Consider the following 22,125-nt stretch of genomic DNA (forward strand, 5'->3'; position numbering starts at 1 on the left):
AATATAAAAGGAAAGACCTAATGCTGGGGTTTATAAGGCATTGGCCAAACCATAGTTTAAGTACTGTGATCATTTTTGAGCTTCACATCTAAGTAAGAGTGCGATGGCGTTGGAGAGGGTCCAGAGGAGGTCAATGGGAATTATTCTGAGCATAAAAAGGTTAATGTATGAGGAGTGTTTAATAACTCTGGGCCTTTACTCACTGAGATTTAGAAGAATGGTTTTAATCTCATTGAAACCTATGGAATATTGAAAGGCCTAGATAGAGTGGATGTGGAGAGAATATTTCATATGGTAGGGGAGTCTCGGACCAGAGGGCACAGCACAGAATAGAAGGATGTCCCTTTAGAACAGAGATGAGGAGAGATTTCTTTAGCCAGAGGGTGGTGAATCTGAGAAATTTATTGCCATAGGCGACTGTGGAGGCCAAGTCATTGGGTGTATTTAAAATGGAGGTTGACAGGTCCTTGAGTACTCAAGGCATCAAAGGTTATGGGGAGTAGGCAGGAAAAATGAGTTGAGGGGGATACTAAGTCAGCCATGATGGAATGGCAGAGCAGTCTCAATGGGCAGAATGGCTTGATTCTGCTCCTATGTCTTATGGGTCTTGTTCCTCTGTTCCTCCTCAGATCATTGAACTGACACGGCCATCGGATTCTCGCCTCGAACACGTGGACTTTGCGTCACTCTTCAAATACTTATCAGAGAAACACATCATTGACATATTTGCCTCAATGATGCTCGAGAGGAGGGTCATCTTCCTGGCTGAGGAGCTCAGGTACGCAAACAGGAACAAAATGTAGCACAAGGCATGGGCACAACTCTAGCAATAGGGTGTGGTGTGTGTGTGTGTGAGTGTGTGTGTCTGTGTGTGAGTGCGTGTCTGTATGTGTGTGAGTACGTGTGTCTGTGTGTGTGTGTCTGTGTGTCTTTGTGTATGTCTGAGTCTGTGTGTGTGTCTGTGTGTGTGTGAGTGTGTGTCTTTGTGTATGTCTGAGTCTGTGTGTGAGTGCATGTCTGTATGTGTGTGAGTACGTGTGTCTGTGTGTGAGTACATGTGTCTGTGTGTCTTTGTGTATGTCTGAGTCTGTGTGTGTTCTGGGTGTGAGTGCGTGTCTGTATGTGTGTGAGTACGTGTGTCTGTGTGTGAGTGTCTGTGTGTCTGTGTATGTCTGAGTCTGTGTGTGAGTGCGTGTCTGTATGTGAGTGAGTACGTGTGTCTGTGTGAGTACGTGTGTCTGTGTGTGAGTGTCTGTGTGTCTTTGTGTATGTCTGAGTCTGTGGGAGTGTCTGTGTGTGAGTGTGAGTGTCTGTGTGTGAGTACGTGTGTCTGTGTGTGAGTGTCTGTGTGTCTTTGTGTATGTCTGAGTCTGTGGGAGTGTCTGTGTGTGAGTGTGAGTGTCTGTGTGTGAGTACGTGTGTCTGTGTGTGAGTGTGAGTGTCTGTGTGTGAGTACGTGTGTTTGTGTGTGAGTGTCTGTGTGTCTTTGTGTATGTCTGAGTCTATGTGAGTGTCTGTGTGTGTGTGTGAGTGTCTGTGTGTGAGTGCATGTCTGTATGTGTGTGAGTACGTGTGTCTGTGTGTGAGTGTCTGTGTGTCTTTGTGTATGTCTGAGTCTGTGTGAGTGTGTGTGTGTGAGTGAGTGTGTGTCTGTGTGTGAGTGTGTGTGTGAGTACGTGTGTCTGTGTGTGAGTGTCTGTGTGTCTTTGTGTATGTCTGAGTCTGTGTGAGTGTCTGTGTGTGAGTGTGAGTGTCTGTGTCTTTGTGTATGTCTGTGTCTGTGTGTGAGTGTGTGTGTGAGTACGTGTGTCTGTGTGTGAGTGTCTGTGTGTCTTTGTGTATGTCTGAGTCTGTGTGTGTGTCTCTGTGTCTTATGAGTGCATGCATGCAACTGTTAAAGTGTCTGCAAGTGAGTGAGTGTGATGAAGTCAGAAGCTGGGAGAGAATTAGTGGAAGAAGGGCTAAAGATGAAGCAATCTGACAGGACAGTGGAGCACTGGAGAAAGGGAACATGAAAAGAGGGTGGGTAGATGAGAAGTAAGAGGTGAACCAGAATAGTGAATGGAAAAAGAGAGGAGGGGGAGGGGTGAACAAGTTACCAGAAGCTAGCTGTGTAGCTGTCCGTGTCACCCAGTTAGGTTGGAGGCCATCCAGATGGAATATGAGGCATTGTTCCTCCAACCTCTGTTTGGAAGGGGGCAGAAGCCAGAATAAGGTGAGGGGGTGAGAGGGAGGAGTACAAGTTGGCAGATGATGGGTGAAATTAGGTGAGGGGTGGTAGGGTGGGGGAGGGCAGATGAAAGAAAAAGCTGGGAGGTGATGGGTGGAAGAGGTAAAGGGATGAAGAAGGAGGAATCTGATAGGAGAGGAGAGTGGACCATGGAAGGAGGAGGGGTGCCAGAGGCAAGTGATGGGCAGGTAGATGAAAAGAAAGGAAGGGGCAGAAGTCAGAAGAAGAGGGTGAGGAATATGAGCTGACAGGTGATAGATGAGGCCATGTGAGAACAGGGCTAGTAACATGAAGAAGAATGCCACCCATGCTGCTCCAGAACTGTTTGCCCCACTCCCATCAGGGAGGAGGCTGTGTGGCAACTGTTACTTTCCCCAAGCAGTAAGGCTGATCAACACCTTCACCCACAAACTCCACCACTACTTTATTATTTCCTGTCAGTCATCTTATGTGCAGCCTAGCATCACTTTATGGACATACAATCAATCTGTGTGTAGTAGCCAAACCATACCAAAACAAGAAAAATGAATAGTCGCTGCCGGCAGCCATACGGAGTTGTTCTACTTGCGTGGTGTGCCCTCATTCCTGTAATGATTACGGATAGATACAGATGTGTGGCTCCTGCATTCCTGTAATGATTACAGGTGCATACAGATGTGTGGCTCCTGCACTCCTGTAATGATTACAGATACATACAGATGTGTGGCTCCTGCATTCCTGTAATGATTACAGATACATACAGATGTGTGGCTCCTGCATTCCTGTAATAATTATGGATAGATACAGATGTGTGGCTCCTGCATTCCTGTAATGATTACAGATACATACAGATGTGTGGCTCCTGCATTCCTGTAATGATTACGGATAGATACAGATGTGTGGCTCCTGCATTCCTGTATTGATTACAGATACATACAGATGTGTGGCTCCTGCATTCCTGTAATGATTACAGATACATACAGATGTGTGGCTCCTGCATTCCTGTAATGATTACAGATACATACAGATGTGTGGCTCCTGCATTCCTGTAATGATTACAGATACATACAGATGTGTGGCTCCTGCACCCCTGTAATGATTACAGATAGATACAGATGTGTGACTCTTGCATTCCTACCCCCTAATTATTGTACTTGAGTAGTTACAGCTACATACTACTAAGACACAGGAGACATGAAATCTCAACATTTACACAAATGACCTCTTTTGGTAAGCAGACTATCCTGGATTAAGATCTCCTGTCAAACCAGGTTGTTCATTCTGACTGCAATCTGTCTTGAACCGCTGATGCCAAAGCTGACCCAAGCTCAAAACTGAAACCCCATTAACTGTCAGCTCTGGCCACCATCACCGTAAACAGTCCAACCCTACATTGTTCTGATTGAATGGGGTCGATCATTAACAATACAAATCACTTGCATCAGCACCAAAGCCTCGGACACATTCACTCCCATCACCAGCTCAATTTCCAGCAAATGTACAGTATATGCTTCAGGTGAGACCACTCCTGAAGATCTGATGAGGAATGTTCCCTTTGTAGATAGGCATATGTTCCTGTGTACAGATGTTAGGCAATTCACAATAAGTGTTCACAATCTAAGCCAGCGACTAAAACAGCATAGCTGCTCACGACCTTTTCATGACCCTTCATGCGTAATTGAACGAGTGTTCCTTTTCCTGTTAGGTTGAGCTTGTTCATGAGGCTCTCTGTGCAGAACACTGCTGTACTTCCTTGATCGAGAAAAGTGTGAATAACCACTGTCTTGTTACTCTTCTTCGACTTCACCCAAACTGGAAATATAGGAAGTTTACAATCATGATCACCAGTCCCCTAATGCCGTTAGATGCTAAAGCAGTATTCGCTGCTGTGTTTGCTTCATTCACAGCTTCTTTTGAATCTGCAGCCTTTTCATCAGTTCCAGGCTCAGTTTTACCCTTGCTTTCCACAGTAGCCACAGTAGTGGCAAAGCTGCTTCCTTTAGCTTGACAGCCAGTTGTGACCCAGTTTCATTCACACCTTCACTTGCTGCTGGTGATGTAGCATTGTATTTTTTTTCCAAACATTGGGTGAATAGCAATCTTTACTTGTCTTTCAATAAAATCAACAATGACAGTGAAAGTAACCTTACAGTTGTGCCTTTCTGGCAGTTTTTAGACTAACGATCTCCATTTTTCCCAAAGTTCGGGCATCTTATCTACAACAATCTTCATATTATCAAGCATGTCCAACTCACATGTCCTGCACATCTTCCATAGCATTGCAACAGCTTGTAAGAAAAGGCCTGTAATCTTGAAGTGATTTCAGTCTTCTGATTTAATATGTGACCAAGGAAGAGCCTTTTCCATGTAAGCCACAGCAATTTTGTTCTCATCACCAAAATATTCCTAAAGGCTTGGGTCTTTCCTCTGGATCTTTCCTCTGGATCAGCCCACTGGCAACTTTTGACAAACTCCAGGTTAACTGTTCAAGAAAATACAGCCATCATAATTGTCAGTCTTGTCTTCAATGCTACTCTTGAAAGGCCTCGTAGATACAGACAAGTGTGAGGTATTGCACTTTGGAAGGAAAAACCAAGGTAGAACATACAAGGAGAGTGGTGGGAGTGTGGAATGAGCTGCCAGATGAAGATGTAAATGTGGACTCACTTTTAACATTTAAGAAAAACTTGGACAGGTATATGGATGAGAGATGTACGGAGGGATATGGTCCAGATGCAGGTCAGTGGGACTAGACAGAAAAATGGTTCGGCACAGCTAAGAAGGGTCAAAAGGCCTGTTTCTGTGCTGTAATGTTCTATGGTTCTATGGATGATGCTGGGGATCACTGTTGAAGATTTGAGTCTCTCTTTACGCAGAGATGTAATACGTTATTGCATCACCATGCTTGTTATTTCCTTTTGCGTCCCTAAGGCCAGATCTGAAACACGTGTCATCAAACTGTAAATCTGTGTCCTCAGAAGCCCCTTGTACTATTGGATATGGGAGAGGTTCAGAGTGCCTCCTTGGTGCAGGCTGAGAATGAGCACCCTGAACTACCCCTTGGGGCTCAAACTCATGGCTCACACACATTTGTTCCTCAGATGTAAAATGTAACGGCCGAACCAAAACAATGGCCGTTGCAAGATGTGCCCACACTCCTGTAATGATTGCTCCAAAAGTCCAAGCTGTGTACTCCAATTTTTTATATTTGCAAAAGCAAACATACGATCTTGAAGCAATGAAACTAAAGTATAAGCTAAGCATGATTGAGCAGTCAGCAGAAGATATGACATCCACTGGCCCTCAGCTCCTACAAAGCATGAAGACATGACTTATTCCACCAGTCATGTGACTAGTCGCCATGGTAAACAGAACACACAACGCAGAATACAACACAGATAGAATACAGATGCATGGCTCCTGCACTATGAATATAAGCTATCTGAAGTGAGAAAGGATCTAGTACTTCCCCGTTCTATATGATGAATAAACTCTTCTTGGCTTCCAGCCGGTTATTGATTATAACTGACATTTCGATGACAAACTCTGCCATCATCAAGGATGATGCCTGGGCATGTCTAGTCGGATGATATTTATACCCCCATCGTCCGTCCCTCCCAATTGGTTAGTCTTCATCCAATCAAGTTTCTACTCTCCCACCTTGTTTACAACATTGTCTTTTTTTAAAATTCTTTTGCTCTAGTTTAATTTCAATGCTTCCTTCACCAGGAGGTCCCAAAAGCCATTGGCACAGCACAGTAGTTCTGTGCCAAAATCAATCCTATGGATATTGTGAATTCAATGTTCTGCTACCTCCAATTTCTCCAGGTAACTTAAACTGATACATCACCTGTGCTCCTTGATGTGGGTTTTCACTGTGTGTCCCGTCTGGCTGATATACACTGATCAGCATTCACAGGGATTCTTGTACATGCCAGCTGACCTGAGTCCCAGGTCACCCTTGGCCCGCATCAGCTGTGATTTGAGCTTCCTTACTGATTTGTGGATGGTATTAATCTGGTATTTCTTCAAGATCCTGGTGATTCTTCTGGAAACCATGAAAATAGCAAAGACTTCCTCTTTGTTAGATTTCCTGGTCTTTCTCATCGGCCTGGTGAAGGAAGCCATGGAAATGAAATTATGGGAATTTTTTTTTAACAAAGATGAAAGTCTCACTCTAAGTAAGAACTAGAATTCGATTTTAAACAAGGCGTGGCAGCAGAAACCTGATTGGATGAGGACTAGCCAATCAGGAGGGACAGACGACAGGGGTATACAGTTGCAAGAAAAAGTTTGTAAGCCCTTTGCTCACAAACCTGGTTTTCTGCATTAATAACTCAAAATGTGGTCTGATCCTCATCTAAGTTACAGTAAAAGACAAACATAGTCTGCCTAAACTAAAACACACAAACAATTATACTTCTTCTCATCATTATTGTGTACACCATTTAAACAATCACAGTCTAGGTTCACAAAGGTATGAGAACCTCTGGGGTAATGCCTTCTACAAAAGATATTTGGAGTCAGGTGTTCCAATAAATGAGATGAGTTTGGAGGTGTGGGTTGTAGAGGTGCCCTCTGCCCTATATATAAAAAAAAGACACACAAAGTCAGTTTACTGACAGCTTCTCAGGAAGCTGACAGTGCTTCTCAAGAAAGATCTCTTTATTTTCACCATGTCTCAATCAAAACAACTTATAGAGAACCTTAGAAGAAGAATTGTAGAGATGCATGAATCTGGAAAAGGCTACAAGAGCATTTTTAAAGACCTGAGTGTTCAACAGTCCACAGTAAGTGATATTGTCTACAAATGGAGAAAATTTAGTATAGTTATACTCTCCCTAAGAATGGGTGTCCTGCAAAGATCACACCAAGAGCACAACATGCAATGCTGAAGGAAGTGAAAAAGAACCCAAGGGTAACAACAGAAGACCTGCAGAAGCCTCTAAAACTTTCCAAAGTCTCTGTTCATGTCTCCACTATATAATGGCATTCATGGAAAGACACCATGGAGGAAACCACTGCTCTAAAAAAAAAACATTGCTGTACGTCTCAAGTTTGCAAGACCACCTGGATGCTCCACAACGCTTCTGTAACAATGTCCTGTGGATAGATGAGACAGAAATGCCCAATGTTTAGAGGAAAAAGGGCACTAACACCAGCACTAAAGCCTCATCCCAACTGTGAAGCATGGTGGAAAAAGCATCATGGTTTGGGGCTGCTTTGTTGTCTCAGGGCCTGGATGGCTTGCAGTCATTGAAGGAACAATGAATTCAAAATTGTATCAAGACATTATACAGGAGAATGTCGGTAGCGGTCTGTCACCTGAAGCTTAATAGAAGTTGGATGATGCAACAAGGCAATAATCTGAAACACAAGAGTAAATCAACAACAGAATGGTTTAAGAAAAGGGTTCTAAGAGTAAACCTAGCAATTATAGGCCTGTAAGTTTGACGTCAGTGGTGGGTAAATTAATGGAAAGTATTATTAGAGATGGCATATATAATTATCTGGATAGACAGGTCTGATTAGGAACAGTCAACATGGATTTGTGCGTGGAAGGTCATGTTTGACAAATCTTATTGAATTGTTTGAAAAAGTTACTAGGAAAGCTGACGAGGGTAAAGCAGTGGATGTTGTCTATATGGATTTCAGTAAGGCCTTTGACAAGGTTCCACATGGAAGGTTAGTTAGGAAGGTTCAATCATTAGGTATTAATATTGAAGTAGTAAAATGGATTCAACAGTGGCTGCATGGGAGATGCCAGAGAGTAGTGGTGGATAACTTTTTGTCAGGTTGGAGGCCAGTGACTAGTGGTGTGCCTCAGGGATCTGTACTGGGTCCAATGTTGTTTGTCATATACATTAATGATCTGGATGATGGGGTGGTAAATTGGATTAGAAAGTATGCAGATGATATGAAGCTAGGTGGCATTGTGGATAATGAAGTAGGTTTTCAAAGCTTGCAGAGAGATTTAAGCCAGTTAGAAGAGTGGGCTGAAAGATGGCAGATGGAGTTTAATGCTGATAAGTGTGAGGTGCTACATTTTGGTAGGAATAATCAAAATAGGACATACATGGTAAATGGTAGGGCATTGACGAATGCAGTAGAACAGAGTGATCTAGGAATAATGGTGCATAGTTCCCTGAAGGTGGGATCTCACGTGGATAGGGTGGTGAAGAAAGCTTTTGGTATGATGGCCTTTATAAATCAGAGCATTGAGTATAGGAGTTGGGATGTAATGTTAAAATTGTACAAGGAATTGGTAAGGCCAAATTTGAAGTATTGTGTACAGTTCTGGTCACCGAATTATAGGAAAGATGTCAACAAAATAGAGAGAATGCAGAGAAGATTTACTAGAATGTTACCTGGGTTTCAGCACCTAAGTTACAGAGAAAGGTTGAACAAGTTAGGTCTTTATTCTTTGGAGCGTAGAAGGTTGAGGGGGACTTGATAGAGGTATTTAAAATTATGAGGGGGACAGATACAGTTGATGTGGATAGGCTTTTTTCTATTGAGAGTAGGGGAGATTCAAACAAGAAGACATGAGTTGAGAGTTAGGGGCAAAAGTTTAGGGGTAACACAAGGGGGAACTTCTTTACTCAGAGAGTGGTAGCTGTGTGGAACAAGTTTCCAGTAGAAGTGGTAGAGGCAGGTTCGATATTGTCATTTAAAGTAAAATTGGATAGGTGTGTACAATGTCCTGTGTATGTTACTAAAAAGGGCTTCTTTGGTTTGTTCCGAGTAGGAATGCTTCTTTGTCTGTTAAAAGTTTCTCTCGCCGTTGTTTCACTTTAGAATGGCTGATATGGTAATTGTATTCACTTGTTAATCAATGGGGAATGTTATTGTGTTTTGTGAGGCTGGGACCTTGGGGGAGGGGTTGCGCGGGCTTGAGGAGTCCAGAGGGAGACGCCGAGGAAGGAGGACGTGCGCTCGGGAGACCACCGGGGAGTCCGAAGTGGGAGTTTCGGGAGGACAACCACCTAGGAGTCGAATGGTTCGCTGGATGAGCTCCACCGATGTGCACTAAACTGACTGAACTTTGATAAGTTGGCGCCTTTTGTTTTTTTCTTGTATATATATATATATATATATTGTACTGCCTAATACTCTTTTAATTTTAGTAAACTCTTTAAAGTGTATGTCATACCGGTATTTGTTGTGAGTTTGATACTACCGGCGGGGCGCGAGGCATAAACTCGATTCTCACAGCACCTGCGTGTACGGGAGGTGGGTTGGTGTGTGGCTGGATTTCTTTTTCCCCTAGACATATACCAGCCTGTTGGGTAAGTGTTACAGGTGTATGGACAGCAAAGGAATGGAGAGTTATGGGCTGAGTGCAGGTTAGTGGGACTAGGTGAAAGTAAGCGTTTGGCACGGACTAGAAGGTCCGACATGGCCTGTTTCCATGCTATAATTGTTATATGGTTGTACCCATTTTATATACCCTTATCAAATCTCCCCTCATTCTTCTATGCTCCAGGGAATAAAGTCCTAACCTATTCAACCTTTCTCTGTAACTGAGTTTCTCAAGTCCCGGCAACATCCTTGTAAACCTTCTCTGCACTCTTTCAACCTTATTAATATCCTTCCTGTAATTTGGTGACCAAAACTGCACACAATACTCCAAATTCAACCTTACCATAACATTCGAACTCTTATACTCAATACTTTGATTTATAAAGGCCAATGTACCAAAAGCTCTCTTTACGACCTTATCTACCTGTGACACCACTTTTAGGGAATTATGTATCTGTATTCCCAGATCCCTCTGTTCTACTGCACTCCTCAGTGCCCTACCATTTACCTTGTATGTTCTACCTCGGTTTGTCCTTCCAAAGTGCAATACCTAACACTTGAAGACCCTGGAGAGACTTGTTCTAGAGCAGCTCCAGCCTATGGTTAGGCCACACTTAGACCCCCTCCAGTTCACCTACCAGACCCAACTAGGAGTTGAGGATGCCATCGCCTACCTGCTGAACCATGTCTACGCCCACCTGAACAAGCCGGCGAGCACTGTGAGGGTCATGTTTTTTGACTTCTCCAGTGCGTTCAACACCATCCGCCCTGCTCTGCTGGGCGAGAAGCTGACAGTGATGCAGGTGGATGCTTCCCTGGTGTCATGGATTATTGATTACCTGACTGGCAGACCACAGTATGTGCGCTTGCAACACTGTGTGTCAGACAGAGTGGTCAGCAGCACTGGGGCTCCACAGGGGACTGTCCTGCCTGCCTTTCTCTTCACCATCTACACCTTAGACTTCAACTACTGCACAGAGTCTTGCCATCTTCAGAAGTTTTCTGATGACTCTGCCATAGTTGGATGCATCAGCAGGGGAGATGAGGCTGAGTACAGGGCTACGGTGGGAAACTTTGTCACATGGTGTGAGCAGAATCATTTGCAGCTTAATGTGAAAAAGACTAAGGAGCTGGTGGTGGACCTGAGGAGGTCTAAGGCACCGGTGACCCCTGTTTCCATCCAAGGGGTCAGTGTGGACATGGTGGAGGATTACAAATACCTGGGGATACAAATGGACAATAAATTGGACTGGTCAAAGAACACTGAGGCTGTCTACAAGAAGGATCAGAGCTGTCTCTATTTTCTGAGGAGACTGAGGTCCTTTAACATCTGCCGGATGATGCTGAGGATGTTCTATGAGTCTGTGGTGGCCAGTGCTATCATGTTTGCTGTTGTGTGCTGGGGCAGCAGGCTGAGGGTAGCAGACACCAACAGAATCAACAAACTGATTCGTAAGGCCAGTGATGTTATGGGGGTGGAACTGGACTCTCTGACGGTGGTGTCTGAAAAGAGGATGCTGTCCAAGTTGCATGCCATCTTGGACAATGTCTCCCATCCACTCAATAATGTACTGGTTAGGCAAGGAGTACATTCAGCTGGAGACTCATTCCACTGAGATGCAACACTGAGCGTCATAGGAAGTCATTCCTACCTGTGGCCATCAAACTTTACAACTCCTCCCTCGAAGTGTCAGACACCCTGAGCCAATAGGCTGGTCCTGGACTAATTTCCACTTGGCATTATTTACTTATTATTTAATTATTTATGGTTTTATATTGGTATATTTCTACACTATTCTTGGTTGGTGCGACTGTAACGAAACCCAATTTCCCTCAGGATCAATAAAGTATGTCTGTCTGTTGTCTGTATTAAACTCCATCTGCCATTTTTCAGCCCATTTTTCCAGCTGGTCCAAATCCCTCTGCAAGCTTTGAAAACCTTCCTCACTGTCCATTACACCTCCAATCTTTGTATCATCAGCAAATTTGCCGATCCAATTTACCACATTATCATCCAGATCATTGATATAGATGATATTAGACAATAGGTGCAGAAGTAGACCATTCGGCCCTTCGAGCCTGCACCGCCATTCTGAGATCATGGCTGATCATCTACTATCAATACCCGGTTCCTGCCTTGTCCCCATATCCCTTGATTCCGCTATCCATAAGATACCTATCTAGCTCCTAGACAAATAACAATGGACCCTGCACTGATCCCTGTGGCACACCACTAGTCACAGGCCTCCACTCAGAGAAGCAATCCTCCACTACCACTCTCTGACTTCTCCCAGAAGACTACACTGGGTTCCATTCCTGTTGCTAATAAACTGGCCACAGAGTGTATGTACTTTGACTGACGGTGATCTCTGTTCCTGCTCTGCCCACAGCACCCTGTCACAGTGCATCCATGGACTGGCCGCCCTGCTCTACCCCTTCACCTGGCAACACACCTACATCCCTGTGCTGCCCAGGGTGATGCTGGACACAGTGTGCTCCCCCACCCCCTTTGTGGTCGGCGTACAGAGGCAGTTCCTCGAGGAGGTTCAGGAGATGCCCATCGAAGAGGTGAGTGTGGGGAGTGAAAGAGGACCCCAGCATGCTGGAGGGAGCAGAATACAGTGTCAGAGGCAAGCGTAACATGGAGGGGCACTGGGTTGGTTCCAAGGGGGCCTCTGGAGCACTGTGGTTAGTTCTGAGGATTTATTGGTCCCTGTATCTTTCTCCCTGGATGACTGCACGATATGCATTAGTTAGACGGGACCAGTTTTAGCTCATCACCTCCCTCTGGTGTCCTCCTCCTTTCTCCCATGGTCCACCCATCCTCTTCGATCAGATTCCATCTTCTTCAACCCTTTATCTCTTCCACCTATCACCTCCCAGCTTCTCACTTCAAACACAAAGTGCACTGCAGATGCTGTGGTCAAATCAAGACATACAAAAAAGCTGGATGAACTCGGCAGGTCGGGCAGTATCCGTTGAAAGAAGCAGTCAACGTTTCGGGTCGAAACCCTTCGTCAGGACTAAAGAAGGAGGGGGCAGGGGCCCTATAAAGGTGGGGGGAGGGTGGAAAACCAATCAGAGGAAAGATCAAGGGGTGAGGGAGGGGATAGGCAGAAGAGGAGAAGAAGGAATCCAAGGGGAAAGCACTATGGGTAGCAGAAGAAGGCAGAGTCATGAGAGGTGATAGGCAGCTAGAAGAGGAGAGTGAAGGTGGGATGGGGGAAGGGAGAGGGAGGGAATTACCAGAAGTTGGAGAATTCGATGTTCATACCAAGGGGCTGGAGACTGGATCCCCTCCCTGCTTCCCCTCCCCCACCCCTTGATCTTTCCTCTGATTGGTTTTCCACCCTCCCCCCACCTTCTTTATAGGGTCCCTGCCCCCTCCTTCTTTAGTCCTGACGAAGGATCTCAACCCGAAACGTTGACTGCTTCTTTCAACGGATACTGCCCGACCTGCTGAGTTCATCCAGCTTTTTTGTATGTCTTGATTCTCACTTCAATCCCCCCACCTGGTCTCACCTATCACATTTTCGCTTATACTCCAGTCCCTCCACCCACCATTTTATTCTGGCTTCTGTCCCCTTTCTTTTCTAGTCCTAATGAAAGGTCTGGGCATGAGACATCATTTTATTACTTACCATAGATGTTGCTTGATCTGCTGAATTACTCTAGCATTTTTGTGTGCGACTTAAATGCAAATACAAATTGTGCAGAAGATATGGAAAATCTGCAGAGAGATACAGTTTAAGGCAGTGGGCAAGGGTCTGGCAAATGTACAATGCTGGTAAATATGAAGTCGTCCACATTGGAAAGAAAAATAGAAGTTCAGCCCCCCCAGCCACTCTCGCGCCCACCACTCTCCACCTCTCCCCATCCCCCTCTCCCCCTCCCCATCCATCCCTCCCCATCCCCCTCTCCCCCTCCCCCTTCTGCCACTCTCCCCCTCCCCATCTGCCCCTCTCCCTATCCACCCCCTCCCCATGCCCCTTCTCAATCTCATGCCCCCATCCCCCTCTTCCCCTCCCCATATCCCCTCTGTCCCATAATCTCTCTTTTTCTGTTTTATCTCCATTCATTTTTTCTCACTCTCCACCTCTCTCTCCCCTTCCTCTCCGCCCTCTCTCTCCCGCCTCTATCTCCCCTCTCCCGCCTCTATCTCCCCTCTCCCACCTCTCTCCCCCTCTCCCTCCTCTCTTCCCCCTCACTTCCCCTCCCTCTCCCCCTCTCTCTCCCGCCTCTATCTCCCCTCTCCATCTCCCCTCTCCCCTTCTCCCTCTCTCTCCCACTCGCCCTCTCCCCATCCCCCTCTCCCCTTCTAACCCTTCCCCTCCCCTCTCTCTCCCCACTCTCACCCCGCCCCCTCCCTCTTTACCCCTCCCCATCCCTCCCTCTATCATTTACACTCTGTTTACAGAGAGAGGGATGCAGGTCAAATGACCCCCCCCCATAACAATGAGGCAGTAACCCCCCCCCCCCCCCCCCGATTCCCACTGCTGGCAAACTTTAGCTGATATCCTTTGCAGGGAACCCTGAGTGGAATGTGAGGAATGTTGCAGAAGACGAAAGGTATCCTGATCCGCAGAGGGCTTGAAGAATGACCTTTCCCCTCAACAGTCCTGCCGAAGGGTTTTGGCCCAAAATGTTGACTGTACTTTATTCCATAGATGCTGCCTGGCCTGCTGAGTTCCTCCAGCATTTTGTGTGTGTTGCTCCAAGCTCATTAATTCGTTAGTGGAGAATTCTCTGGGCTCTCTTGTCTCAAAGGTGTCCATTACACCATCTCCACCCACCCCCCACATTCCTGAGCCTCCTCCCCTCCCCCTCCTGAGAGGACAAATATGCAGGCTGATGCTCCCCCTCGGCGGGTATGGGAACACGTAATCACTGTCCTAGCCCACACAAGGAGAGGGTGATCACCTCAAGGATTAAACCAAGTATTGGGTATATGTGAAGCAGAGGTGATAGGTTTTTGATCAGTGTGTGTCAAAGGTTATGGGGAGAAGGAAGGGGAGTAGAGTTGAGAGTGATAATGAATCAGTCATAATGGAATGGCCTAAATTGGCGTCTTATGTCATGGTCTTATGGACAGGTAGTGAAAGTGACTGATGAGGCGCCTGCACTTCTGTGTTCTGTCAAAAAGGACTTAAAAACAAGGAAATTAAACTGAAAATACTGCTCCAGTCTGCACTGAGTTTCTGTATTCAGTTCAGGTTGCCACAGAAAGGAATTAGCAAAGGCTTTAGAGAGGGTCCAGAAAATATTTACATGAAGTTCCTTGGGATGTGTGACTGTGGTTACAAGGACTGATTAGAGAGGATGTGGCTGTGAAAAACTAATTCACAGCTTTATATCAAATCGACTAGATTTCTGCAATACACTTTATACCGGCCTTCCAAAGCAATCTATTGACAAACTTCAACATATTCAGAATGCCGCTGAAAGACTTTTAAATAAAACCAGGAGCTCATAGTAGGTTCAAAGGTTCATTCTTATCAAAGTATACAACTTTGAAATTCTTCTTCTCAGGGTAGCCATGAACCCAAGAAGGGAAAGAAAGGCGACCCCCAAATCCCCCCTCCCCCACCCTGCACAATAAAAGCCCAAGAAGATTAGTCAAAAAAGCACAGAGCATAAGACTGAAAGAGAGAGTCCTGGACAACACTCGCTGGGAGCAGCTGCAGGCTCTTCCCTCTCCGGTACAGAGCAATCAAAACCAAGCAGCCGTGTTCACCCTCTGTACTCACTTCGATGCTTCAATCTCCCTTGTCACTTTAATCAGTGAAATAAAGCCAAACATCAGCTTGCAGCCCAACCCCTGAGAGGTTCCCGCACACTGCCTCTGCCTCCCAGAATCTTGTCAGAAACTGTAGAGCTCTGAAGCACCCAAACGATCTCCAAACAGCAAAACACAGGCCCCAACAGTTCCAGAATCACATTTTTTATTTTATTTCTGTACTTGTGCTTCTGTCATTGAAAAGCATTTTGAACTATGTGGTCTGTATGAAAAGTGCTGTATAATTAAAGTTATTATTTCCTTTGTAGAAAAACAAGAAGACATTTAGTAGGGTCCAATTCAGGATAGAGTGAACAGTGGGAAGATGCTGGTTGGTGCCAGGGTTGAGGATAGGAGCTCGTGGCTAAGAGAATTAAGCGTGACGTGAGATTTAAAAACAAAGAGTGTGTGGTTGGAATGTGGATCACACTTCCTGCAGATGTGGTTGGGAGGGAAGTTCTATGGTGGCCTTTCAAGAGGATTTCATAGTGGATTCCAGTTAATTGCAATGCATCAGGGCCAGTACATTTTGGCCCAATTAAGCAGCTGCCCCATTAGCGATGTTTCATGGAAATAGTTAAAAAGGTATAAATCAGACATACTGAGATACAAATGATGTATTTAAATGAAATTCAGAACGTAGTATAACTCTACCAATGCCAATGTGTATTATCAACGAAGCAGTTCCACCAGTGTACGCCAAGTATAAAACACACTAACACCTAGTACAGATGGGTGCCTTCATTTAATGCCATCCTCCAAATCTTCATTTTTATTGTACATTCTAAAATGATCAATATCTTCAAAATCTTCATAGTTCCTAACTTGCTGATGTAGTGAGATCATTTCATTTTCACTCCCAGCTGTTTATGGCTGGAATGCTTGAAACTACAGTGAACCAAAGCAGTTCTGAATTGTCCTAGTGTTTATTTCTCAGCAAACCTCAGTGACAAAATTTGCTGCTTTTTGAACACAAACACACTCAACTAGCACTATTTAAAATCTGTTTTCTCCAAGCATGGTGTAGCATCTAATACTGATGCTAGTTAGGACCTGCTTAGCAACAGTCTCCTACCCCAAGAAGCAGCATCGTGTCCCAAATAAATGAAGGGAATCCCAACAATTTTCTCAGTTAGTGTTTGTCGTGTATAAGCAACTGCCCCAATTAACTGACACCTAATGAACTGGAATCCACTGTAATGTAAAGTTTGCAAAACACCTTGGGAGAATGATCTCTGTATGTGCTGTGTGTATGTGTATGTGTGTGTGTGTGTGTGTGTGTGTGTGTGTGTGTGTGTGTGTGTGTGTGTATGTGTGTGTGAGACTGCGTTTGTGTGTGTGTGTCTGCGTGTGTGTGTGCATACAGAGATCTAGGTCGGGAACAGAATGGTGACTAGTATAACACTATTACAGCGCTGGCGACCCAATTCCTGTCGCTGTCTGCAATGAGTTTGTACCTTCTCCCCGTGACCACGTAGGTTTCCTCTGGGTGCTTCAATTTCCTCCCACATTCCAAAGACAAGAGGATTAGTGGGTCACCTGGGTGTAATTGAATGGCATGAGCTCATTGGGCCGGAAGGGCCCATTACAATCTGCATCTCTAAATAAATAAGCAGCTGGGATCGTAGGTGAGGAGAGGGTAGGGGCAGTATAAAAGGGGGAAGGTTTGGCGGGGGGTAGTGGCAAAGTTAGGGACAGGCAGATGGGACATTGAGCACATTGTCAGACTATTTTCTGACAGATATTAAGTATCGTCTGGTAAGATGGCAGCGTGCTCAAACACAACATCCACTCTGGCTCCAATCAAAGGTGTATTTGTTTGTCCTGTACATTTTTTTATGGTCACAAGTTACTGCTTGATACAAAGAACATAAAGTACTGCAGAACTACCATGATAGGAAAACTTGAAAATTTGAAGAACTACACATAATAACATACTGCACTGCATTAACAGCAGTTCAGTGCAATCACTCCAAAGTAGAGGCACACATTAATAGATACCGAAGACTAAGTAATGAAATGAGAACACTGAAATGGCAGAAAAGATTAAGAAACAAATTTGAAACCTTGAGCCCACCTAATTGAGTATAAAATGAATAATCTGTGCAAGAAAGTTAAGAGAAGGAAAGCTAAGGAAATACCAGGTTCATACAAGATAAAGCCAGCCAATTAAGATAATTTACACTAACACAAAAGCTTGGATGCGTACAAAGCCAGACTGAGTAGATGCATGAAATGTGCCAGGCAAAGAAAACTGAATTTTCAGTTCAGAAACATGGACAAGGTTTATACAGGACATTGAAACTAAATTTGATGTACGAAAATTTCACCAATCCTAGCACAGAATTACCCACAGAGATAATGAACTTTTGGTCTAATATCTAATCAAACATTCATCAATTATCAAAAAGCAAGCTGAATTAGGGAGAGAAAATTGAAAACTCACACAATTGAAGACATGCAAACACCTGGTTACAATGGATATGCTACAATAAATTATAAAAATATATCCACCACTGGAAAAGTATATAATATTCGTAATTATTGGTTAAAAGAGTACTTTCATCCGTACCTATTAATATGTACCACAATTTTCTGAAAAATCCTGAAAAAGTGCCTGAATTTTTGACAGAAGGTAAAACATATCTCTTGCCTCAAGGAGAAATCACAAATGACCCATCTAGTCCATGCTGAAACTATTTCTACTGCCTACTCCCAATGACCATAGCCCTCCATATCTCTACTATCCATGTAACTATCAAAACTTATCTAAAATGTTGAAATTGAGCTTGCGTGGACCACTTGTGCTGGCAGCTCATTCCACACTATCACAACCCTCTGAGTGAATTAGTTTCTCCTCATGTTCCCCTTAAACTTCTCACCTCTCACTCTTAACCCTTGACCTCTGGTTGTAGTCCCACCCAAGATCAGTGGAAAAAACCTGCTTGTATTTACCCTATCTATACCCCTCATAATACCTCTATTAAATCTCCTCACAATCTTCTATGTTCTAAGGAATACAGTCCAAACCTATTCTACCTTTCCCTGGGGATGTATCCACCCTGATTTGCCTCAGTGTACCAAATATCTCCTCTGTACAGGGTCCATGAAGTTGATGCCTCTTTGCCTCACTTCTATAGACTCTGTATCCATATCCTGAGTAAATACAGATGCAAAGAATTCTTTTAAGATCTCCTCAATCTGTTTTGGCTCCACTCGTGGGTTACCATTCTGATCTTCCAGAGGAAGATTTGTCCCCTTCAATCCTTTTGCTGTTAATGTGCTTGTAGAATCCCTGAGGATTCTCCCTCACCTTGTCTGCTAGAGCAACTTCATGCCTTCTTTTAGCCTTCCTGATTCATTTCTTAAGTATCCTCTTGCATTTCTTGTACTCCATATGCACGTCATTTTCCTCCTACTTGCCTAAACCTGCTATGCACCTCCGTTTTTCTCTTAACCAGGACCTCAATATCTCTTTAAAGCCAAGGTTCCCTCCACTTGTTATCTTTACCTTTTATTCTGACAGGAACATAGAAGTTTTGTATTCTAAAAATTTCACTTTTGGAAGCTTCCCACTTTCCAAATGCATCTTTACCATAAAAACAGCCTGTCCCAATCCATACTTACCAGATAATTTCTGATGCCATCAAATTTGGCCTTTCTCCAATTCAGAATTAGACCTATCTCTTTGCATATTTAATTTGAAACTATTAGCGTTGTGGTCACCTGTTGGTGATGGGGGTGGCCACAGGGGTGCTCTGCACCTGCTCTGTAATAGATAAGATGTATGCTCTGTAGTCCTGCCACATCCAGCCATGAATGGTGGTGGACAATCAAACAACTCACTGAAAGAGGAGGCTCCACAAATATCCCCATCCTCAATGATAGAGAGGCCCAGTACACCTGTGCAAAAGATAAAGCTGAGGCATTTGCAACAATCTTCAGTCAGAAGTAGATGATCCAACTCTGTCTCCTCCAGAAGCCCCAGCATCCCAGATGTCAGTATGCAGCCAATCTGATTCACTCTATGTGACATCAAGAAATGGCTGAAAGTACTGGATACTGCAAGGGGACAGACAAAAACCCAGACAAAACCCCAGCAACTGTCCTGAAGACGTGCTCCAGCCACGCCACTGGCCAAGCTGTTACAGTACAGCTACAACACCGGCAACTACCCGGCAATGTAGAAAATTGCCCAGGTATGTCCTGTACTCAAGAAACGGGACAAGTCTAACCCAGCTAATTCGAGGAAATCTGCAGATGCTGGAAATTCAAGCAACACACACAAAATGCTGGTGGAACACATTTCTACTGTCAAGATGAAGTCACACTCAGGTTGGAGGAACAAAACCTTATATACCAGCTGGGTAGCCTCCAACCTGATGGCATGAACATTGACCTCTCTAACTTCTGTTAATGCCCCCTCCTCCCCTTCTTACCCCACTCCTGATATATTTAGTTATTTTTTCCCCTCCCCTTTTTACTTTCTCTCTCTGCCCATCACTCTACCTGTTCTCCATCTTCCTCTGGTGCTCCCCTCCCCCTTTCTTTGTCCCTAGGCCTCCCGTCCCATGATCCTTTCCTTTCTCTAGCTCTGTATCCCTTTTGCCAATCACCTTTCTGGCTCTCAGCTTCACCCCACCCCCTCCGGTCTACTCCTATCATTTCACATTTTCCCCTCCCCCTCCTACTTTCAACTCTCTTACTATCTTTCCTTTCAGTTAGTCCTGACGAAGGGTCTCGGCCCGAAACGTCGACAGCGCTTCTCCCTATAGATGCTGCCTAGCCTGCTGCATTCCACCAGCATTTTGTATGTGTAACCCAGCTAATTACTACTCTTAATCATCAGCAAAGTAATGGAAGGGGTCATCAACGATGCTATCATGCAGCACCTACTCAGCAATAACCTGTGTTGGGCTTGAAATTCTGCCCTGTGTTCGTTTAGGAAGAGAGACAACCAACACCGGAATATTACAAAACTTGGATTTATTGCAGAATTCGTAACTGGCACAGCGAATCGACGGAGTCGCTGGAGAAGGCGCGTTCCGACTTCCCCTTACAATCTGCTCTTATTTATATCCCTTTTCCCCCCAGCACAGCCCCCCGCTACATATTAGGTAATATCGGGCACTTGTGTCCATCTTATTGGCCCGATGCCATACATTCACGAGTTACCTGTTTCTTTTGTTTACTGAATCGCGTGACACTGGTAGTTTCGGTGTAGCGGAATCCCCAGTTTCGCTCCCCCCTCCCTCGCATTCCGGCCTCCTAATATTACGTGAGCCACTCCTGACCTGTAATGGCAGTCTCGAATTAACCCTAACATTAACCCTAACACCTGCAATAACCCTGTTCAGGTTCGTCAAGGCCACTCATCTTCTGACCTCATCAACTCCTTGATCCAAACATGGACTAAAGAGCTAAATACCAGAGGTGAGGTGAGAATGTTAGCCCTCAAGAGTAGCAACATTTAACCAAGTATGGCATCAAGGTGCCCTAGCTAAAATGGAATCAATGGGAATTAGGGGGAAAACCCTCCACTGGTTGGAATCATACCTGACACAAAGGAGGATGGTTGTGGTGGTTGGAGGTCAATCATCTCATCCTCAGGACATCACAGCAGGTGTTCCTCAGGGGAGTGTCCTAGGACCAACTACCTTCAGCTGCTTCATCAGTGACTTTCCTTCCATCATAAGGTCAGAAGTGGGAATGTTCGCAGATGACTGTACAATGTTCTGAATCATTCATGACTCCTCAGATAGTGAAGCAATTCATACCCAAATGCAGCAGGACCTGGTCAAAATCCAGGCTTGGGCTGACAAGCGGCAAGTAACATTCGAGCCATACAAGTGCCAGGCAATGACCATCTCCAACAAGAGAGGCTCTAACCTACGTCCCTTGACATTCAGTGGCATCACCATCACTGAATCAATCCCCTACTATCAACATCCCGGGGGTTACCATTGACAGGAAATTGAAATGGTCTAGCCATATAAACATCATGGTTACCAGAGCAGGTCAAAGGCTAGGAATTCTCTGGCGTGAAACTCACCTCCTGTCTCCCCCAAGCCTGTACACCATCTACATTAGCCAGTCATCTGGATGAGTGCAGCTCCATCAACACTCAAGAAGCTTGACACCATCCAGTACAAGGCAGCCCACTTGATTGGCACCCCTTCCACAAGCATCCACCCTCCACCATCGATGAACAGTTGCAGCAGTGTGTACTATCTACAAGATGCACTGCAACAACACACTAAAGTTCCTAGGGCAGCACCTTCCAGACCCACAACCACTACCATATAGAAGGACAAGAACAGCAGATACCTGGGAACACCCTCACTTAGAAATCCCCCTCTAAGTTACTCACCATCCTGACTTAGAAACATGTCACCGTTCCCTCATTGTCACTGGGTCAAAATCATACATACACATACACTCACAAACACACTACACATAGAACTTGTGAAATTCTTACAACATCTGATGAATCTTTGGCATACTATAAGATGCCACTATGGTTTTGTCTAGCTTTGAACCTGTTCTCTAATTTACTGAATCAGATGAAAATAGAGTGTTAAATCAGAGACAACCAAATGAATTATATGTTGACATGCCTATATGGAAAATTTGAAATTAGATGCTCCTTCAGTAAAGATAAAGCAACAAATCCAAATAGTAGATCTATTTTCTAAAAATATTAATATGAACTTTGTACTGGATACATGCAACATAAACATAAAGAAAGGTACAATGGAGCCAATAGAATAGAAAACAGAGCAGCAGGATGCAATACAACCGATGGATGAATATGAAACAGATCAGTATCTGTGATATC

The 22,125-nt window shown here is 44.6% G+C and overlaps 1 protein-coding gene across 2 annotated transcripts in view; it reads left to right on the plus strand.

Annotated features, from left to right (window-relative positions):
* The window catches only part of LOC140717082 (DENN domain-containing protein 2D-like), a 105,850-nt gene that overhangs the window by 43,917 nt on the left and 39,808 nt on the right, over positions 1-22,125 (plus strand). For both annotated transcript variants that reach the window (XM_073030263.1, XM_073030262.1), the window contains exons 6-7: positions 630-778; positions 11,902-12,079. In XM_073030263.1, the coding sequence (XP_072886364.1) occupies positions 630-778; positions 11,902-12,079 (327 nt within the window). The remainder of the gene's footprint in view (positions 1-629; positions 779-11,901; positions 12,080-22,125) is intronic.

This window comes from Hemitrygon akajei, chromosome 27, assembly GCF_048418815.1.
Source record: "Hemitrygon akajei chromosome 27, sHemAka1.3, whole genome shotgun sequence".
Taxonomy (NCBI): Eukaryota; Metazoa; Chordata; class Chondrichthyes; order Myliobatiformes; family Dasyatidae; genus Hemitrygon; species Hemitrygon akajei.